Source organism: Lucilia sericata, unplaced genomic scaffold (assembly GCF_015586225.1).
Source record: "Lucilia sericata isolate MDLA Ls3-8-SP2 unplaced genomic scaffold, ASM1558622v1 Contig000382F_arrow, whole genome shotgun sequence".
NCBI lineage: Eukaryota > Metazoa > Arthropoda > Insecta > Diptera > Calliphoridae > Lucilia > Lucilia sericata.
Window position 1 is genome coordinate 156,455 of NW_023994401.1, and position 17,772 is coordinate 174,226.

Below are 17,772 nucleotides of genomic sequence, written 5' to 3' on the forward strand. Positions count from 1 at the left end.
TCTCAATAGAATCTAAATGAAGATTTCGATCGATATCGTATGCCATGATTTGGGCCCAGTTAAAGAACGAAAAAGTACCAGAAAATACTCCAGTTTAAATTTTCATTCCGTCAAGTCCCTGATTGCTTAGTTTTATGTTTCTAGGTTTGTTATAATAGAAAACTCAAAAAGTACCATTTGAAGAACGAAAAATTACCAAAGGGCGCCCTTTTATAGATTCTCATTAACTTCGGGCTCCACATGCCTTATTTCATGTTTCTAGGATCAATATTATTAAAAAAAAAACAAAAAAACGAAAAAATTACCTTTTGAAGAGCGAAAAAGTACCAAAAAGTAATCTTTTATATGTTTTCAATTACTCCGAGCTCTACGTGCTTAATTTCATATTTCTAAGTTCAATATCATAGAAAATTCAAAAAGTACCTTTTGAAGAACGAAAAAGTACCAAAAAGTCCCTTTTTATACGTTCACAATCCGGGCTCTACATGCTTAATTTCGTGTTTCTAGGTTCAATATAATAGAAAATTCACAAAAGTACCTTTTGAGGAACGAAAAAATACCAAAACGTCCACTTTTAAAGGCTCTTCCTTACTCCGGGCTCTACATATGTATAAAAGTACCAAAAAATACATTTGTTTGACGACCTAGGAAACTCTGGTTTGTCAAACAGCATAGTATTTTTCGTATCTCGTGTTTGCTACAAACACAAAGTGTTTGAAGTAAAAGCAGCGACTCGAATTAGGCGCGTAAACACGAAATATAAACACAGCTGACAGATCTTTCCAGTTCTCATCCCCAGTTAACAATAGGCCTATTTGCAGAAAAAAATCATATTAAAAAACAAAGTGTGGCAAATATCGGACTAAATCTAGCAAATAACTTTAAATAATAACAAAAAATATGGTAATAATTATAATAATTTTATTATAAACAAATTTATTATTTTCTCGCAGCTGGCAACTTGGCGACTTTATAAAGCTGCCATACTCAGTTATGAACTATACAAAAGCTGTAACAGCTAAAAAACCTCAAAACAAATTGTTTTTATTTCTTCAAGTCATCTAAACACAGCTAATAGTGAAATGTCATTTGAAATGAATTTGCAATTACTGTTCAGTGGCAAAGTGACAAGCAAAATTATTAAAAATGGTTTTGGAAAGTACTATGATATGGTAAGATTTTTATTAAAATAATAATAATTATAACTAATAAATTAAACGAAAACTATGGAAAAGTTAAAGTTTAATCCATAAGCTATGAGAAAATCTAAAATTCCTTTACTAAAACCATATAAATATATAGTTATGCCCTAAGAAAGAAAAGTGTTTGTGTTGACGCTTCTTTGTTGTATGAGAAAATTTTGCATTAAATGTTATTTATTTTAATAATTCTTACAGTTTTGATAACAGTGATTACCAGCGTAATGGTGATTACTTTCCAACTCGTCTAAATGTTCAGAAGGATGGTATTAATTTGGTGTGCTTAACCAAAGTGCGCTCCAATCCCGAAAACAATGTCGGCCTAATGACTATTTCCAAGTAAGTTGCCATTTGTATAAAAATAAACATTTAAAATAAAATTTATTTATTTAGCACGGTAGAAGTCTTGGCCACTTTAACCAGCGATGTGGGACGCATTTTCTCTAAAATGCATTTGGTGCAACCCAAGGGTGAGATTAATCTCTTAACCGGTGTACGCATTGCCCATGTAAGTTTTCTAATTTGAAAATTTGTATTTTAATACGAAAATAATAGTTATAATGTTTGCTTTTTAGTTGGTTTTAAAACATCGCCAGGGTAAAAATCATAAAATGCGTATTGTGGTTTTCGTTGGCTCGCCCATCAAAAACGAGGAGGGTGAATTGGTTAAGCTGGCCAAACGTTTGAAGAAGGAAAAAGTTAATGTTGATATCGTTAGCTTTGGTGATCATGAGTGTAACAATGAAATTTTGCAAGCATTTATTAATACCCTAAATGGCAAGGATGGCACCGGCTCTCATTTGGTATGTGTACCCCGTGGATCTGGTTTATCGGATGCTCTCTTGTCCTCACCTATTATACAGGGTGAAGATGGTATGGGTGGTGCCGGTTTGGGTGGAGCTGGTTTTGAATTTGGTGTTGATCCCAATGAAGATCCAGAGTTGGCTTTAGCATTGCGTGTTTCCATGGAAGAACAAAGACAACGTCAAGAAGAAGAGCAGCGTAGAGCGGCTGGCGGTGCTGCAGAGTCTGATGCAGGCAGTACAGAAAAGACGACCACTGGAGGCTCTACTGCTGTAACGGCAGCAGTTGATGAACCAAACTCCGAGGAGGCCATGTTGCAAAGAGCTTTGGCTATGTCTACAGAACAGGTTAGTGTTACATATTGTATGTATGATTTTTACATATTTAGTAATTTGATTTTTTATAGAGCGATGACAATTTGCCCGATTTTGCCAATATGACTGAAGAAGAACAAATCGCATTCGCCATGCAAATGTCTATGCAAGATGCCGGTAAGTTTAGAATATTTTCTTTTATTTTATAAAAACTAACAATTAACTTTGGCGAAAAGATGAAACTGTAACACAACAAGCTAAACGTCCTAAAACCGAAGAAAATGCCCCAATGGATGTTGATGAAGACTATTCCGAAGTTATTGGCGATCCAGCCTTCCTACAGAGTGTATTAGAAAATCTACCCGGTGTAGATCCACAGTCTGAAGCCGTACGTGATGCTGTTGGTTCTCTTAGCAAGGATAAAGACAAAAAGGGTGATAGCGAGAAATCGGATAAACAATAAATACAAAACTTTGGAGCGCAAAAGTTTATTCCTCAATACCCATTAATTTGAATTCATTAATATATGCTTAAATTTATTTTTACTTTAATTTTTTGTATAATTCATATATTTGTGTCTATAATGTGACCGGGACTCAATTGAACTTGTAAATTCAGGAATTTCTGTGGTCACTTTCACACGTACGCTACAGCTATTAATAAAAATATAATACATATTCGTAAAAATATTCTCAATTATTGATTCGTTTAGAGATTTTTAAAGGACAGAGGTTCTAGTACTTTTTTATTTTAATTGCATTTTAAACTTTATTCAGCATTCATTAACCGAGGGATCAGTGGGCATTAACTCCTTGACTCTAGTTGTGTTGTTGTAACAGTTCTTAAGTGTCGTCGAATAGTCTCGTGTAATTATTGTTGGAACAACCAGGTTGACTCGAATAAATTTCCGTAGATTCCCTTTTGTGCGTAAACGACGATAACACACAAGTTATATTCACTAATGTCGATTGTCAGCAATAATCCAAATTGAGTCATGCAAAGATGTAACCTAAATCTAAAAAATACTGTGCGGCCAAAAAAATACCCTATTTAAAATAAAAAACACACAAAATATTTTGATTTATAAGCGCTTTAACACATTAAGCACTTTTTAAATATATTTTTTTCACCAGTTTCTCGAACTTTACAATCTTAAAACATATTTATTGACTAAATTATAAAGCTTAGCGCTGCATACACTCCGGGTTGCATGTACTTATTTCAAGCCACGGTATTCCTTGATGTGCAACAAAACCCAAGCGGGAATGACCAAAGAGGCACAGCACATACCACCGCCGAGGATCAATTTTTCCTAAAAAATAAAGAATATTAAATAATATCCTCAAGTAGTCACCATTTCATAAGTTTACGTAACCTCTCAAAAATGCAAAATTGTCATAAAGAACATAATAAACAAAATTTTGCGATACTTACAGCAAAAGAAACTTTTTGGGTGGGTGGTGAAGAGATCACCGATTGGCAACGACGTTGAACGGCATTGCGGATGGCAGGAGCCAATAATTGGGCAGCGGATCTTTGGAACATTTTCACGGAGAGTTTTTTCCTGGTGCTTGCTAATCGAACGAAGAAAAGTTTTCTAACTCCGAAACAGCACGATATTTTTGAATAGGTATTACTTAAGTGATGTCAAGTTTTTGTTTATAGTTCTTTGACGTTTAAGAGCGTACAGACTAGACAGCACTTATTTTATGCTGTTTTTAAAACTATACATCCTACCGTTAACATTTTTTAAATTATTTTTAGTTCTTTCGTACAATAAATGGAATGGGGTGAAAACGAGAAATTTGATTTTACTCAAGAAACACTAAATATGCTAATGGGGTGTTATTTGGAACACCGGTACCAAGTGATATTTTTTGGTACTTTTTCATTCTCCAACTGGTACTTTTTGAGTTTTCTATGATATTGAAATCGAAACATGAAATTAATAATTAAGGGACTTTTCGGAACCTTTTCGTTCTACAAAAGTACTTTTTGAGTTTTCTATAAAATTTAACCTAGAAACATGAAATTAAGCAAGTAGAGTCCGGAGTAAATGAGAATCTATAAAATGGGACTTATTGGTACTTTATCGTACTTCGACTGGTACTTTTTTGACTTGGAACTAAGAAACATGTAATTAAGCACTTGAGGATCTATAAAAGTGGACTTTTTCGTTCTTCAAAAGGAACTTTTTGAATTTTCTATAATATTAAACCTGGAAACATGAAAGCATGTAGAGCCCCGATTAAGTGAGAACCTGTAAAAAGGACTTTTTGGTTCTTCAAAAGGTACATTTTGGCACTCCCATATGAATTAAATATAAAATTTTGTATATCTGGGAAACTATTAGATTATTCAAATTTTTCATAGATTAAATTAAAATCTTAATTAACGTTCGGAATAATTGGCGAAATTGCAATAATTTGCGTGGAATCTCCCATATGTAACAAATTGTATATCTGGAAAACCATTGTAGTTAGAATCATCAAAATCGTTAAGTGGGTTTCTTATTTATATTGCTTTTAGGGTAGCACTGTACACTGGGTATAGCTAGTAAATAAACAATTGTATTTGTTTTGTTTTTACGTTATTGATCATTTTCTTAACGCAAAATTTTTTAGAAACTGATTTTCTGCAAGATGTTTTATATGGAGGATAGGGTTAAATATCGGTTTTTAATTTTTAAGAATTTTTTATTCATCCCTGCATAATTTCTCACGCAACTTTTGAGCTTGCTCTGTTTTGTTGTTATAAACAATATATTTGCTTCCAAAATCCTACTTTCTGATCTCTCGGATTCCGTTTTTATTTAAAATCGTTGAAAATTTAAAAACTAAACGTAGTTGAAAACTTAGCCGGCTTACAGTCGATTTAAAGCCGCCGCCGCCGACATATTTAGTGTCAGTCGCCACCGCCGTTAATATTTGTCGACGCAGGGCTCTGGTGCACCCTGCTTTGTGGTTAAAATTTTCATCAAAACGCAATTGTTGTTCATGAAAACGTAATTAACGAAAAGCATAAATTTTCATAGAAAAAATTCAATAAACTTTGTTATACTGCTAAAATAAAGGTAAGAAAATAAGCAATTAAAGAAGAAAAACTTAAATACCAGTAGAAATGAAGAACATTTTTAATTTCTCAAGTTAATGGTGGGTGCTTACAACAAAAATAAACTTTTTTCCAATTGTGCAAAAATAATTGAACAAAAATTGTATATGAGTAGGAAAAAAATGAGAAGAAATATTGACTTCACCTTAAATGTTTATAAATATTTATGCGTTTGAGCGCATAGAGAAAAATAAATTACAAATAAAAAGTTTTTAAACAAATTGTGAAATATAAAATTGTTTTTGTTATTTTCCAGTTTCCACACGTTGTGGATGCAGTCGCGCATCAACAGTGTTGAAAAAAACAGAAGCAAGGCCAAAGGAATTTTTAAAGGAGTTCTAAACAAGTAGCAAAACAAAAGACCTTATATCCGTTTCCTTTGTATGAACAATATTTTTTGTTGACTGCGCGAATCCTTTTTGTAAGTGTTTGTGTGTGCGTGAGTTCAGTTTGTGAACAAAGACAACCAAGGACATCTTTGTTTCTTAGCAAAAGAAGAGAAAAACTAATATAACAAATAATAACAAACAAGAACAACAACCACCACCACTAAAAACACAACATACTACAATGAGTACTGCAGCTTTAAGCACAGCTACGGCTGCTTTGTCTTTAGAGCCTTCAAGTTCAAGTGAAGCTGCTGCTGCCGTTGCTGCTTCTTCACCAGTCACCACCACCTCAACGTTTTTAACAAATCTGAATACTGGTGAGACTGGCGAATTAAATGTCAATGCCTCTACTTCATCTTCAACAACTACTTCACACCTGCCTTTAAATCCCGCCATTTGTCGCTATTTTCAACGTGGTATTTGTCGTTTCGGGTCAATGTGCCGTTTTTCACATGACTTAACTGGTGGAGAAATCATAAACAATCCAACGACAACGACCGCCACACCACCAGCAATGTCTCATGAGCGTCCCAGCACTAGCCGTCACAATTGGGCCAACGCTCCCGTATTTATACCCAAAGCAGATCATTCGGGCGGCGAAATCTTGCCAACAATAACAACAGCAGACAACATGGAACAACGTTCTTGGGCTGATGTGGTCGGTGCTTCGGCTTCTCGCATGGCGGGACCAATTCTAACAATGCAAGAATCTGCTTCTATCAATGAAATTTGCCCCTTCGAAGGCACTTGCCCCTATGGCATGTATTGTGCCTATGCCATACACTTAGAATTGTGTGAAATGTGTGATCAATTTTGTCTACATCCCTCAGATGAAATGCAACGTAAAAAACATAAAAAAGAATGTCTGCAACAGCATGAACAGGCCATGGAATTGTCATTTGCCATTGCACGTTCTAAAGATAAAACCTGTGGTATTTGTTTCGATACGATTATGGAAAAAGCTGGTCGAGAGAAACGTTTTGGCATACTGCCCAATTGTAATCATATCTTTTGTTTAGAATGTATACGTAAATGGCGTCAAGCTAAACAATTTGAACATAAAATTACCAGGTGAGCTTAAATATCTATAGATGTTACACGAGAAGTATCAGAATAATTTTTTGAGTTTATTTAACTATATCCATCTGTTCGTCCTTCTGTATTTCTTATTTGTTTAATTTCCTTGTTATGTTTTTTGTTATGTTTTCATTTTCTGTTACAGATCTTGTCCAGAATGCCGTGTTGCTTCAGATTTTGTTTGTCCTAGTGCCTTTTGGGTGGAAACAAAAGAGGAAAAGGATAAACTTTTAGGTGATTATCGTAAAGCACTTGGTATCAAAGACTGCAAGTACTTTAAAAAGGTAAGTTTTATATTATTTAATCTAAAGAAAATCTTATGATCTAGACTATAGGTTAGAATATAGTCTGGACTATAGTTTAGACTATTTATTGTCTGCAATATAGACTATAAACTAGACTATAGACTGGACTATTACTACAGTAGACTTTAGTCTGGATTATTAACTAGATTATAGTCTGGAATATGAACTAGACTATAGTCTGGACTATAAACTAGACTATAGTCTGAACTATAGACTAAACTATAGTCTGGATTATAAACTATACAATAGTCTGCTTTATAAAGTAGAATATAGTCTGGACTATAGACTAAAGTGTGAACTATATATTATACTATAGTCTGGGCTATAGACTATACTATAGTCTGGACTTTAGATTTTAGTCTGGACTATATACTATACTATAGACTGGACTATAGACTACTATATACTATACTGTAGACTGGACTATAGACTATACTGTAGCCAGGACTATAGACTATAGTATAGTCTGGACTTTAGACTAGAATTTAGTCTGGACCCTAGACTAGACTTTAGTCTGGACTATAGACTAGACTTTAGTCTGAACTATAGATTAGACTTTAGTCTGGACTATAGATTAGACTTTAGTCTGGACTATAGACTAGACTATAGAAAAGTCTGTACTATATGGTAGATTATATACTAAACTATAGACTAGACTATATTCTGGACTATAGACTACATCATAGTCTGGACTATACACTACATTATAGTCTGGACCCTAGACTAGACTATAGTCTGCACCATATACTAGATTATAGCGTAGACAACAAACTAGACTATAGTCTGGACTATAGACTATATTATGAACTATGGACTATAGTCTTGACTATAGACAATATTGAGGACTATAGTCACTAGACTAATTTTAACTATAGACTATTTCACTATTAACTAATTTTAATTACATTGTTTCTCCTGTATAATATATATTTTCTTTTTAATTTTCAGGGTGATGGCAAATGTCCCTTTGGTAATAAATGTTTCTATAAACATGCTTTACCCAATGGGGATTTAGTTGATGTTGGCTGTCCCAAAAAGGCTCGTAAATTGCATCGCAGTAATAATGAAATTATGAATTTACTTGATGTGAGTATGAAATATTTTTCTAATAATTTTTTACACTTTATATATAAACACCTAAAACTGTGAGTAAAAAAAGAGCTAAGTTTATGGTTGAAGGTGTTTTCTATAATGACAAAAACGTGACTCCTGTTAAAAATGAATCATTGTTTTTAATAGTTAGAAACTTTTAACGGAAACGGCTAAATAATTTCATATTTTCTGAATAATTATTCAGGAATTTCTTAGAATATTTTTTTGTAAAGTTTACAACAACAATCTTTTACTTTTATCGTTTTTGCAGTCTTTAAACTTGGCTCCTTTTTTGTTTTAAAATCTTATTTTAAAAATTTTTATATAAAATTAGTTTTTCACACAATCTTATAATTGTTATAAAGCACTTTCTTGAGCATTTTTTATGTTTATCATTTTCTATGTCGTTGTTAATCTAAATTGTTTTGTGTATATTCTAACAAAAAATTTCCTATTCTCTGTTGTTAATCAATTGTCGATTTTTTTTGCTCTTTTTTGACAAATATTTTTTAAATATTTTCTTAAAAAACAAAATTATCTTTACCACTTAACAACAGGTGTGATATCCTTCTAAACAACGTCTAACAATATTATTGAAACCAAAAACTAAAGCTTCAATTATTAAACACATACACTAAAAGAATAAACAAATTAAAAAAATGGTTTTCAAAACTTATGTGTAGAATTTTAGCAAACATCATTGCCACCTATATAAATAATATAATATGAACAGTTGAACTATAATTATTAAGCAATTATTGTTAAAAAAAAAATTAAAAATAAAAATGATAAAAAGGAAACCAACTACTTTTAAGCTAAAGTAATGCTAATGGTTATTAATTAAGAAATTATGATTTTTTGTTTAAATTTGTTTAAGTTTAAAAAAAAGTTTATTTTAAAATTATCAAAAACTGAATTTGCAGTAATTCTTCTTTAAAAATTGCTATAAATCTAGTCAAATCTGCTCAAAAGGTTCTTTAGAACTAGATTCGAGAGTGACAAAACCTTTGATTAAAGAACCAAATCGCTTTCTCAGAATCAATTTGGAACAAAAATCATTGATCTCAAATCCAAAATACAACTGTTAAGTAACTAATATTATGTTTTTTTTTTGGAAAGTTTCAAAATTTTAAAACTTTTGGTTTCAAAATTTGAAATATTAAAAATAAAAAAATCCAATATTTTGATTTTTTTTTAATTTTAGAAATCAAAATGTATTGAAATTTTAAAAAATTTCAAAATATTAAAATTTTAGAAAAATATTGAAATATTCGGAAAATATTCAAAATATTGAAATTTTGGAAAAGATTCAAAATATTCAAATTTTAGAAAAAGTGCAAAATATTTAATTTACAAAAAAATATATTTAAAAAAAGAAGTCTTAAAAATTTGAAATATGTATTGAAATTTTAGAAAAATATCAAAATATTGATATTTTAGAAAAAAATCAAATTATTGAAATTTTAGAAAAAAAATCAGAATATTAAAATTTTAGAAAAAAATTAATACATTAAAATTCAAAATATTTAAATTTTAGAAAAAATTCAAAATATTTAAATTTTAGAAAAAATTCAAAATATTTAAATTTTAGAAAAAATTCAAAATATTGAAATTTTAGAAAAAATCAAAATATATATTATTTTAGAAAAAAAGTTTAAAATATTGAAATTAAATATTGAAATTTAAGAAAAGTTTCAAAATATTGAAAATTAAGTAAAGTTTCAAAATATTGAAATTTAAGAAAAGTTTCAAATTATTTAAATATTCTGAAAATATACAAAATATTGAAATTTTAGAAAAAAATCAAAATATTGAAATTTTGGATAAAGTTCGAAATATTGAAATTTTAGAAAAAAAATCAAAATATTGTAATTTTTAAAATAATTTTAAATATTGAAATTTTAGAAAAACTTAATTAATTTTAGAAAACATTAAAAATATTGAAATTTTATAAAAAAATCAAATATTGAAATTTTATAAAAAAATCAAAATATTGAAATTTTATAAGAAATTCAAAATATTAAAATTTTATAAAATATTCAAAATGTTGAAATTTTATAAAAAATTCAAAATATTGAAATTTTTTTAAAAAAATTCAAAATATTGCCCAGCAAAAAAAGTGTGGAAAAAGATGTAGAATTTTCATCACAACTAGTAACCCGAAGTGCTTCAAATTCGGGTGTAAAACCTATGAATTTTACATTAGCGTGTCATTGGAGGGATGTTGTTCATTTTTGGCAGGTTTGAACTACATCTGATCTTATTTTTAGAAGCAGTAAAAATCCGATATTTGGATGTCAAAAATAAAACACATTCTCTTAATGACACGCTTATGTAAATTTCACAACTCTTTCACCAAATCTTGATGTACTTCAAATATGTTATTTGTAATGACTTTTCCACATCTCTTTCCTCACTTTTAACTGGGGTGTCATTTGTAAGGAAATATTTGGTTTATAAAAGTGAAAAATATGAAATCGCATTTTAAGATGTGATTAAGATGTAGTTTGTAAAGTATGACATCAATTATTTTTTGCTGGGTGGTTATTGAAAAAAATTCAATATAAAATTTTTTTAAAGCAAAATTTTAGAGCAGATTTTAAAATGTTTAAAATTTCGAAAATGTAAAAAAAAAATCAAAATGTTTTTAAAAATTACAAAATAAACGTTGAAAATTTAGAAAAAAAAAATAGCAAAATTTAAACTTTTTTATTATTAATTATTATTTTCAACAAATATTAAAAATTGTTTGAATAATTTAAAAATGTTAAAAAAATTCCGAGAATATTAAATATTTTAACAAAAAAAAAAATATATTTTTTAAAATTCTTACAAAGTTTTTAAAATTGCAAAATAGGGAAACATTTTTTGAAATAACAAAATTTTGAAAATTAAATTTTTTAAAGTTTGATAATTTTTAAATCAATTTCAAAATGTTTAAATAATTTAGCTAAATATTTCTAAAATATCGAAAATTAAAACAAAATTTAAGATTTTTAAAAATTACAAAGTTTTGATTTTTTTTTTTAAATTACAAAATTGGGAAAATTTTTTGAAAATAAAAAATGTTGAAAATTTTTTAAAATAACAAATTTTTGATTTTTTAAATAACAAAGTTTTTAAAATTTGATGATTTGACTGAAATTAATAAAAAAAATATGAATTTTTGCAAGTTTAAAAAAAAACTAAAAATTTTGGAACAAAAATTTAAATTTTTAAATTTTAGAAAAAATATTGAATTTTTTTAAAAAGTTCTCTAAATATTGAATAAATAAAAAAGTTTTAAAAATTGAAAAATTTAAAAAAGTTTTAAAAATATTTGGAATATATTTAAAATTTTTAAAAAGATGAAAAGATTTCAAAAAAATTTTGAAGTTTCAGAAAATATTTTAAAGAAATTTCAAAATATTGAAATATTGAAAAATTTTCAAAAAACTATTAAGAATTTAGAAAAAAAAAAAATTATTAAAATATTAAAAATTTTTTTAAAAATTTAAAATTTTTTTTTTTTAAATTTTGAAAATTTAAAAAAATTAAGATTTAGAAATAAATTTATTAGAAAAATTATTAAACCCTTAAGTATTGTACGATAATTTAAAGCAATTCAAATGTATATATAAAAAAAATTAAATTAAAATGTGTTCCCACTAGACAAAAACTAGAGAGTAAAAAAATTTTAAACTAAAATTAAACTTAAAACAAAAATATTTTTATAAAAATAGTAAGCGTTGAGATACTAAAAGAAAATCAATTACAATTTGTGTTCAGTTTTATATTTAGTTTTCTGCTATAATTTTGAATTATTGAGTTATGTTGTTCATATTATTTAAGTTTAATTTTATTTATTAAAATATTTTTAATTAATTTTATTAATTTATTTAATTTAATTTATTTCACTCACTCTTTCATCTCTCTTTTCTTTTTCTCATTGTAGATCTATCTGTATGAATTTCTTGATCAACGTGAACTCAATTTCTATGATTATATAACAAGCACAAGTGATGAAAGTGATGATGATGATGATGAGGATGATGTTGAATAAATCATTTAAATTTAATTAAATTTGAAAACAAATTACTCCCCCAAAAAAAAAGGTTTTTATGCAAAACTTAAACATTACACAAGTAATATTATCGTTACAAGAAAAAAAAATACACTTACACTCAGCTAAACATTTACAAACAGAAAATTTATATTAAAATTAAAGAAAAATTGAAAAAAACATTATTACATATTATTCAAAATGAAAAAAGTATTCAAATGAAAATAATAACCAAAAAATAACAGCTAAAGATTTAAGACAAAAACATAAAATGAAACAAAATCTGCTAAAATCCTCTTCTTCCTTAAACCTTTTTGCTTGTGAAAGTTATAATTACAATATAATATATAAAAAGTATTTAATTACTAAAAAACTTACTGTGTATAGAGGAAATATTATATATAAAACAACAACTTTAAGCAAAACTCCTAAAATTTCTTGGTAAAAGCCAAATAATCATAAATTCTTGCTGCTGACCCTCTTACAACTCCTCTCTAATCATTCATTTTACAATCACTATTTGAAAAAAAAACCAAATATCCTTAAGAAAATAAACCACTTAATGCAACGAAATTTTTAAAAGAAATATTAAATTTATATAAATACTTAGAGAATTGTTTTTTAAATTAAACTAAATAACCAAAAAACCTGCCCTTGTTCCCTGTTTATCTTATGAATTTATAAAATGTTAAGTTTTTCTCTCACTCTCTCTCTATCTTTCTCTTAAACTGAACTCAACTTGGTTTTCAACTTAATTAGTAATCATTAAACATTATTGTTCCTTTTTTTAAAATGTATTTTTTGTTAATTTTGTATTTTGTTTATTGAAATGTTTTCTTTTTTGCTTTTGTTAAATTTTGTTTGAAATTTTTAAGAAAGAAATTTAAAAATATTTGGCTTAAAGAAGGCTTTTGTTATTGAAAATAATAATTTTAATTTGAAATAAACTAGTAGAACTGCCTGTTACTATACTCCAAAAGATTCTCTTCCAGGTCTTACAAAAATCTTTATTTTTGAATAATTTTAACATAATTTTTCAAATTTTTCTATAAATATTGAACCTTTAGAGGAAATTTGTCTCAAAATGAAACTTTCCTTAAAGAAAATTTGTAAAAATATAAAATTTGTAAATATAAAGCTTACAATTGCTTTTGAAAACGATTAATTGGCCCCTAAAGTTGTTCATATAAAATGGTTCCCTTACTCTAAATGCAACAACAAATTAGTCATCTAAGGGCTAGACTATCTTTCGGATTGGAGACTAATCGTTTTTAAGCACTATACCCAAGTTTATCTTTTACTCTTGAACTTTTTTTTTTTAATTTATTTGAATAATATATAAAAAAGAAACTTTGTGACCAGTTTACTGCATTGAAATCAGCCTTTAAAACCGTTTAATTGGTCCCTAAAGTTTTTCATTTAAAATGGAACTTTTCTTATAGATTAGTCATCTAAGGACTAGATTATCATTCGGACTGAAGACTAATTGGTCTTGCGGACTATAGGCAAGTTTATCATTTACTACAAATGGAACCTGTACTTATAAACTAGTCATCTATCGGGTAGTCTGTCGTTCGGACAGTAGACTAATTGATGTTTCGGACTTTAGGCAACTTTTTCATTTTTAATAAAGACATCCATCGTTTGCACTATAGACTAGTATTTCGTTAGAACTTTAAGTTTATCGGCTGGCTTGTGCCTATTGTTTAAACTATAACCATATCTATCTAGTGATGATCATACCCAAAGTTTGTTCCTTAAAAAATTTTCTTTACATAAATGTCGTTAGAAGATACAATAAAGATCTTGCTGCCTATATAGATCAAACGCAGATCCTTTAAGGGTTTCAAAACAAGTTGCCATAGCAAAATACTTTGTAAAACTTTCTAGTAGAATTGTTGGTATATCCAATTTCTTTTCATCATTTCTTTTGATATCGTTAAAAGATTCAATACAGATCATGTTCTCTATATAGATCAAGCGCAGATCCTTTGGGGTCTCAAAACAAGTTGTAATAAGAAAAAACTCTAAATATTAAGCGCAGATCTCTTATAGTATCAAAACAAGTTGAAATAACAAAAAACTTTGTAAAAATTTGCCACTAGTCTTGTTAGAAGATCTAATTTCTTTTCACAAGATTCAAGATCCAATATAGATCATTCTCCCTCTATATATCAAGCGCAGATCCTTTAGGGTTTCAAAACAAGTTGCAATAACAAAAAACTTTGTAAAAATTTGCCTCTAGTCTTGTTAGAAGATCCAATTTCTTTTCACATTTTCTTTTAACATCGTTAAAAGATTCAATATAGATCATGCTCCCTCTATAGATCAAGCGCTGATCCTTTAGGATTTCAAAACAAGTTGTAATAACAAACAAAGATCTAATTTCTTTTCACATTTTCTTTAAACATTATTAGAAGATTCAATATAGATCATGATCCATCTCTAGATCAAGCGCAGATCGAGAAGGTTTGTCTTCTAACAAGACCCACTCCCAACAAGTCCATTGAATACAAATTCTCTTCTTTTTTTTTTACAGAATTTTACTCGTGAATTCCAAATATTTAAAACTTTTCTTTCAAAAATTTCCATGACTATGCTAACTATAGTTTTAAATGGAAATATTTTTAATAGTAATATTTAGATAACCAAATTTTCTTACATTTTATTAACTTTATAAAATTTCAAAGAATGTTTGGAGTTTTATAAAATTTTCTAACAGATCCTTGTTTCCGGAAATGAAAATCTTACGAATTTCTGAAACTGACAGTTATTTTTATTTTTTAATTTGTTTTTTTAACCCAAAACTTTTGCTATCAACAAAATTTTCTAAATTATTGATAGTTTTTTTAAACAATTCAGTTTGTTCTTTAGTCTTTTGTTCTGGCAAGACCAGCTTACGGTTCAGACTATATAATAATCTGTTGGTTAGACCAAATTATTGTTCGTAATATAGTCTAGTCCTTCGTTCAGACTATAGACTATTGTTATCTTGTCTCTTGTTCAGACAAAATCAAGTTAGTTGTTGAAACTTTAGAATACTCTGACGTTCAGACTAAAGTATCTTTCAGTCTATAGACTAATATTTCCTTCGGACTATCATTCTGACTTTAGATTTCATTCGTTCAGACTCGAGATTAGTCTAACGGACTTGTTTTTTCTGATTATAGAACTATTCAGACTATAAATCGTTATATCCTCCACTAGTTTCTAGTCTAGACTGTATTCTAGGTTATTGTTCACGTAATTGTCTAGCGTTCAGACTATAAACTTACTTATTGTGAAAATTTTAGACTTTAGACTGGTTTTGGGTTTAAGCTAAAGTCTAGATTAGTCTATCCTTTAAATTACTGATCCACTATCCAGATTCCCGTTGAGTCTATCATTTGGAACAAAACTGTTAAAGGTTTACAGGGATATATTTACAGGAAAGAGCAACTACAAACTATGGTTCATTATACAGTTTCCCGTTTAGTGTATCATTTGGAATAAAACTGTTAAAGGTTCAAAACTGTTAAAGGATATATTTAGAGTAAAGGGCAAGTTACTGTTTCTAAGCCTTAAAACTTTAAGCCAAATATTTTAACAAAATACTTATGATTCAAAATAAAATTTCTTAAAATTTTCTTACTTATTCCAACATTTAAATGTTTCTTTATAAAATTTTTTGTTGTATTTTTTTTTTAAATTTTATATTAAAGAACTCTTAACACAATGTATACAAAATACCTAAACATTTCAAAAATGTTCTATTTCCAAAACCAAAAACAAATTATATAAAAAACTTAATACTAATTAGAAACTTCCTTTTTTTATAATAATTCTATGTTAAACTTATAAACTTGTTACCAAAAAAAAAAAGAGAAAAAAAAACTCCAAACCAGAGCTCTCTCTTGAATCTCTTAAATAATCACCACACTAAAGTCTTCTTATATAAATGAATTTTTTAATTAATTTTTTTCTCAATTTGCTATTTAATTGTTGTTTTTCCCTTTTAAAGAGTTTGTTTAAAATTTTTTATGTTTTTCCTAGTTTATTTTTCAATATTAAAAATAATTTTTTTGTTATTTATCATAAATGTAAGTTTAAAAAAAAAAAAAAACAAAAACAAAACATATTATATAATTATCTCTAGTATCACAAATTAATGTAAAATAAAATTTTTAATTATAAAATATATAAAATAAATAAAAAAACAAAAACTAATTTAAAGCAACAAAACAAAAGCAGTGTAAACAACAAAATCATACCAATCAACAAACTAAATGCTAACATTTCAAAATACCTCCAAAATAAAACAAAAAAAAAAGTAATGAACCTAAATGTGTACTAAATATAAACAACAAATTTGTTAAATTTACTTTATTATATTATAAACAAATCATACAAAAATCTATACTTATATAGTAATATTATTAATTAGTATTTTTTTTAAATAATTTTAAATTTTTTTTAGTAATTACTTATAATATAAAAAAAAAACAAAACCCACAAAGCAACAAATTATTAAACTAAAATCATAAAAAAAGTAAAGTTTTTAAAAACATATGTATGTATTAAAACTCTGAGTTTAGGCTTAGCTTTATGATATATTATTAACAAAAACTATATATCATTATAAAAAAAACAAACAAATTATTATTATTATTACATGTATAACACAAACTTACCTCTTTGGAAAATTTTTCTACCAGTTTTACTTTTTAATTTATTTCTTTATTTAACACTCAGACACCAATTACTTGAAAAGGCTTTATGTGAAATTAATAATATCTTATAATTAATATTTTATTAATAGTTACGACTTAACAGAAAACTGAAATTTGTGTAAACAATTTTATTTTAACAGTTTAGACTTGGTTTAGATGGATTTAGTTTATTTGCTTAGTTTTAGCTTTTTTTTGTGGCAAAAATTAGCGTTCCGATTATAGGACAGTCTAGGCTTTAGTTCGGACACTAGTCTTTTGCTTAGGTTATGGAATAGTCTTTTGTTTGACTTTGGACTTGTCTATAGTTTAGACTATAGACTTGTCTATAGTGTCTATAATTTAGACAATCTATATGTCTATAGTTTAAACTATTGACTTGTCTATAATTTAGACAATTATAGACTTGTCTATAGTTTAGACTATAGACTTGTCTATAGTTTAGACTATAGACTTGTCTATAGTTTAGACTATAGACTTGTCTATAGTTTACACTATAGACTTGTCTATAGTTTACACTATAGACTTGTCTATAGTTCAGACTTGCTATAGTTTAGACTATAGACTTGTCTATAGTTCAGACTATAGACTTGTCTATAGTGTAGACTATAGACTTGCGTATAGTTTAGACTATAGACTTGTCTATAGATTAGACTATAGGCTTGTCTTTAGTTCAGCTATAGACTTGTCTATAGTTCAGCTATACACTTGCCTATAGTTTAGACTATAGACA

At 27.6% G+C, this 17,772-nt stretch overlaps 3 protein-coding genes across 3 annotated transcripts; 2 read left to right on the forward strand and 1 right to left on the reverse strand.

Annotated features, from left to right (window-relative positions):
• Positions 1–1,062: 1,062 nt before the first annotated feature.
• LOC119604324 (26S proteasome non-ATPase regulatory subunit 4) lies at positions 1,063–3,004 on the forward strand. The gene is made up of 6 exons (XM_037956887.1): positions 1,063–1,172; positions 1,398–1,538; positions 1,593–1,707; positions 1,775–2,350; positions 2,410–2,494; positions 2,554–3,004. The coding sequence occupies exons 1-6, from the start codon at positions 1,147–1,149 to the stop codon at positions 2,778–2,780; spliced, it is 1,170 nt and encodes a 389-aa protein (XP_037812815.1). The 5' UTR covers positions 1,063–1,146; the 3' UTR covers positions 2,781–3,004.
• A 387-nt stretch (positions 3,005–3,391) lies between these two features.
• Positions 3,392–3,983, reverse strand: LOC119604316. Its single transcript, XM_037956873.1, has 2 exons — positions 3,752–3,983; positions 3,392–3,629 (listed from the first exon to the last, which is right to left on the reverse strand). Exons 1-2 carry the CDS (start codon positions 3,860–3,862, stop codon positions 3,534–3,536), a joined length of 207 nt encoding a protein of 68 aa, XP_037812801.1. The 5' UTR covers positions 3,863–3,983; the 3' UTR covers positions 3,392–3,533.
• A 1,249-nt stretch (positions 3,984–5,232) lies between these two features.
• Positions 5,233–16,632, forward strand: LOC119604313 (probable E3 ubiquitin-protein ligase makorin-1). Its single transcript, XM_037956870.1, has 5 exons — positions 5,233–5,390; positions 5,685–6,888; positions 7,040–7,178; positions 8,148–8,285; positions 12,226–16,632. The coding sequence occupies exons 2-5, from the start codon at positions 5,999–6,001 to the stop codon at positions 12,331–12,333; spliced, it is 1,275 nt and encodes a 424-aa protein (XP_037812798.1). The 5' UTR covers positions 5,233–5,390; positions 5,685–5,998; the 3' UTR covers positions 12,334–16,632.
• The last annotated feature ends 1,140 nt before the right edge of the window (positions 16,633–17,772 follow it).

Excerpts from the sequence above, each read along its gene's own strand:
- LOC119604313 (XM_037956870.1), top strand. The coding sequence starts at position 5,999 with ATGAGTACTGCAGCTTTAAGCACAGCTACGGCTGCTTTGTCTTTAGAG. Across the intron at positions 6,889-7,039 it reads TTTGAACATAAAATTACCAG|ATCTTGTCCAGAATGCCGTG; the intron begins GTGAGCTTAAAT and ends TTTCTGTTACAG. Across the intron at positions 8,286-12,225 it reads AAATTATGAATTTACTTGAT|ATCTATCTGTATGAATTTCT; the intron begins GTGAGTATGAAA and ends TTCTCATTGTAG.
- LOC119604324 (XM_037956887.1), top strand. The coding sequence starts at position 1,147 with ATGGTTTTGGAAAGTACTATGATATG. Across the intron at positions 1,173-1,397 it reads TTGGAAAGTACTATGATATG|TTTTGATAACAGTGATTACC; the intron begins GTAAGATTTTTA and ends TAATTCTTACAG. Across the intron at positions 2,351-2,409 it reads TGGCTATGTCTACAGAACAG|AGCGATGACAATTTGCCCGA; the intron begins GTTAGTGTTACA and ends GATTTTTTATAG.
- LOC119604316 (XM_037956873.1), bottom strand. The coding sequence starts at position 3,862 with ATGTTCCAAAGATCCGCTGCCCAATTATTGGCTCCTGCCATCCGCAAT. Across the intron at positions 3,630-3,751 it reads CCCAAAAAGTTTCTTTTGCT|GAAAAATTGATCCTCGGCGG; the intron begins GTAAGTATCGCA and ends TTTATTTTTTAG.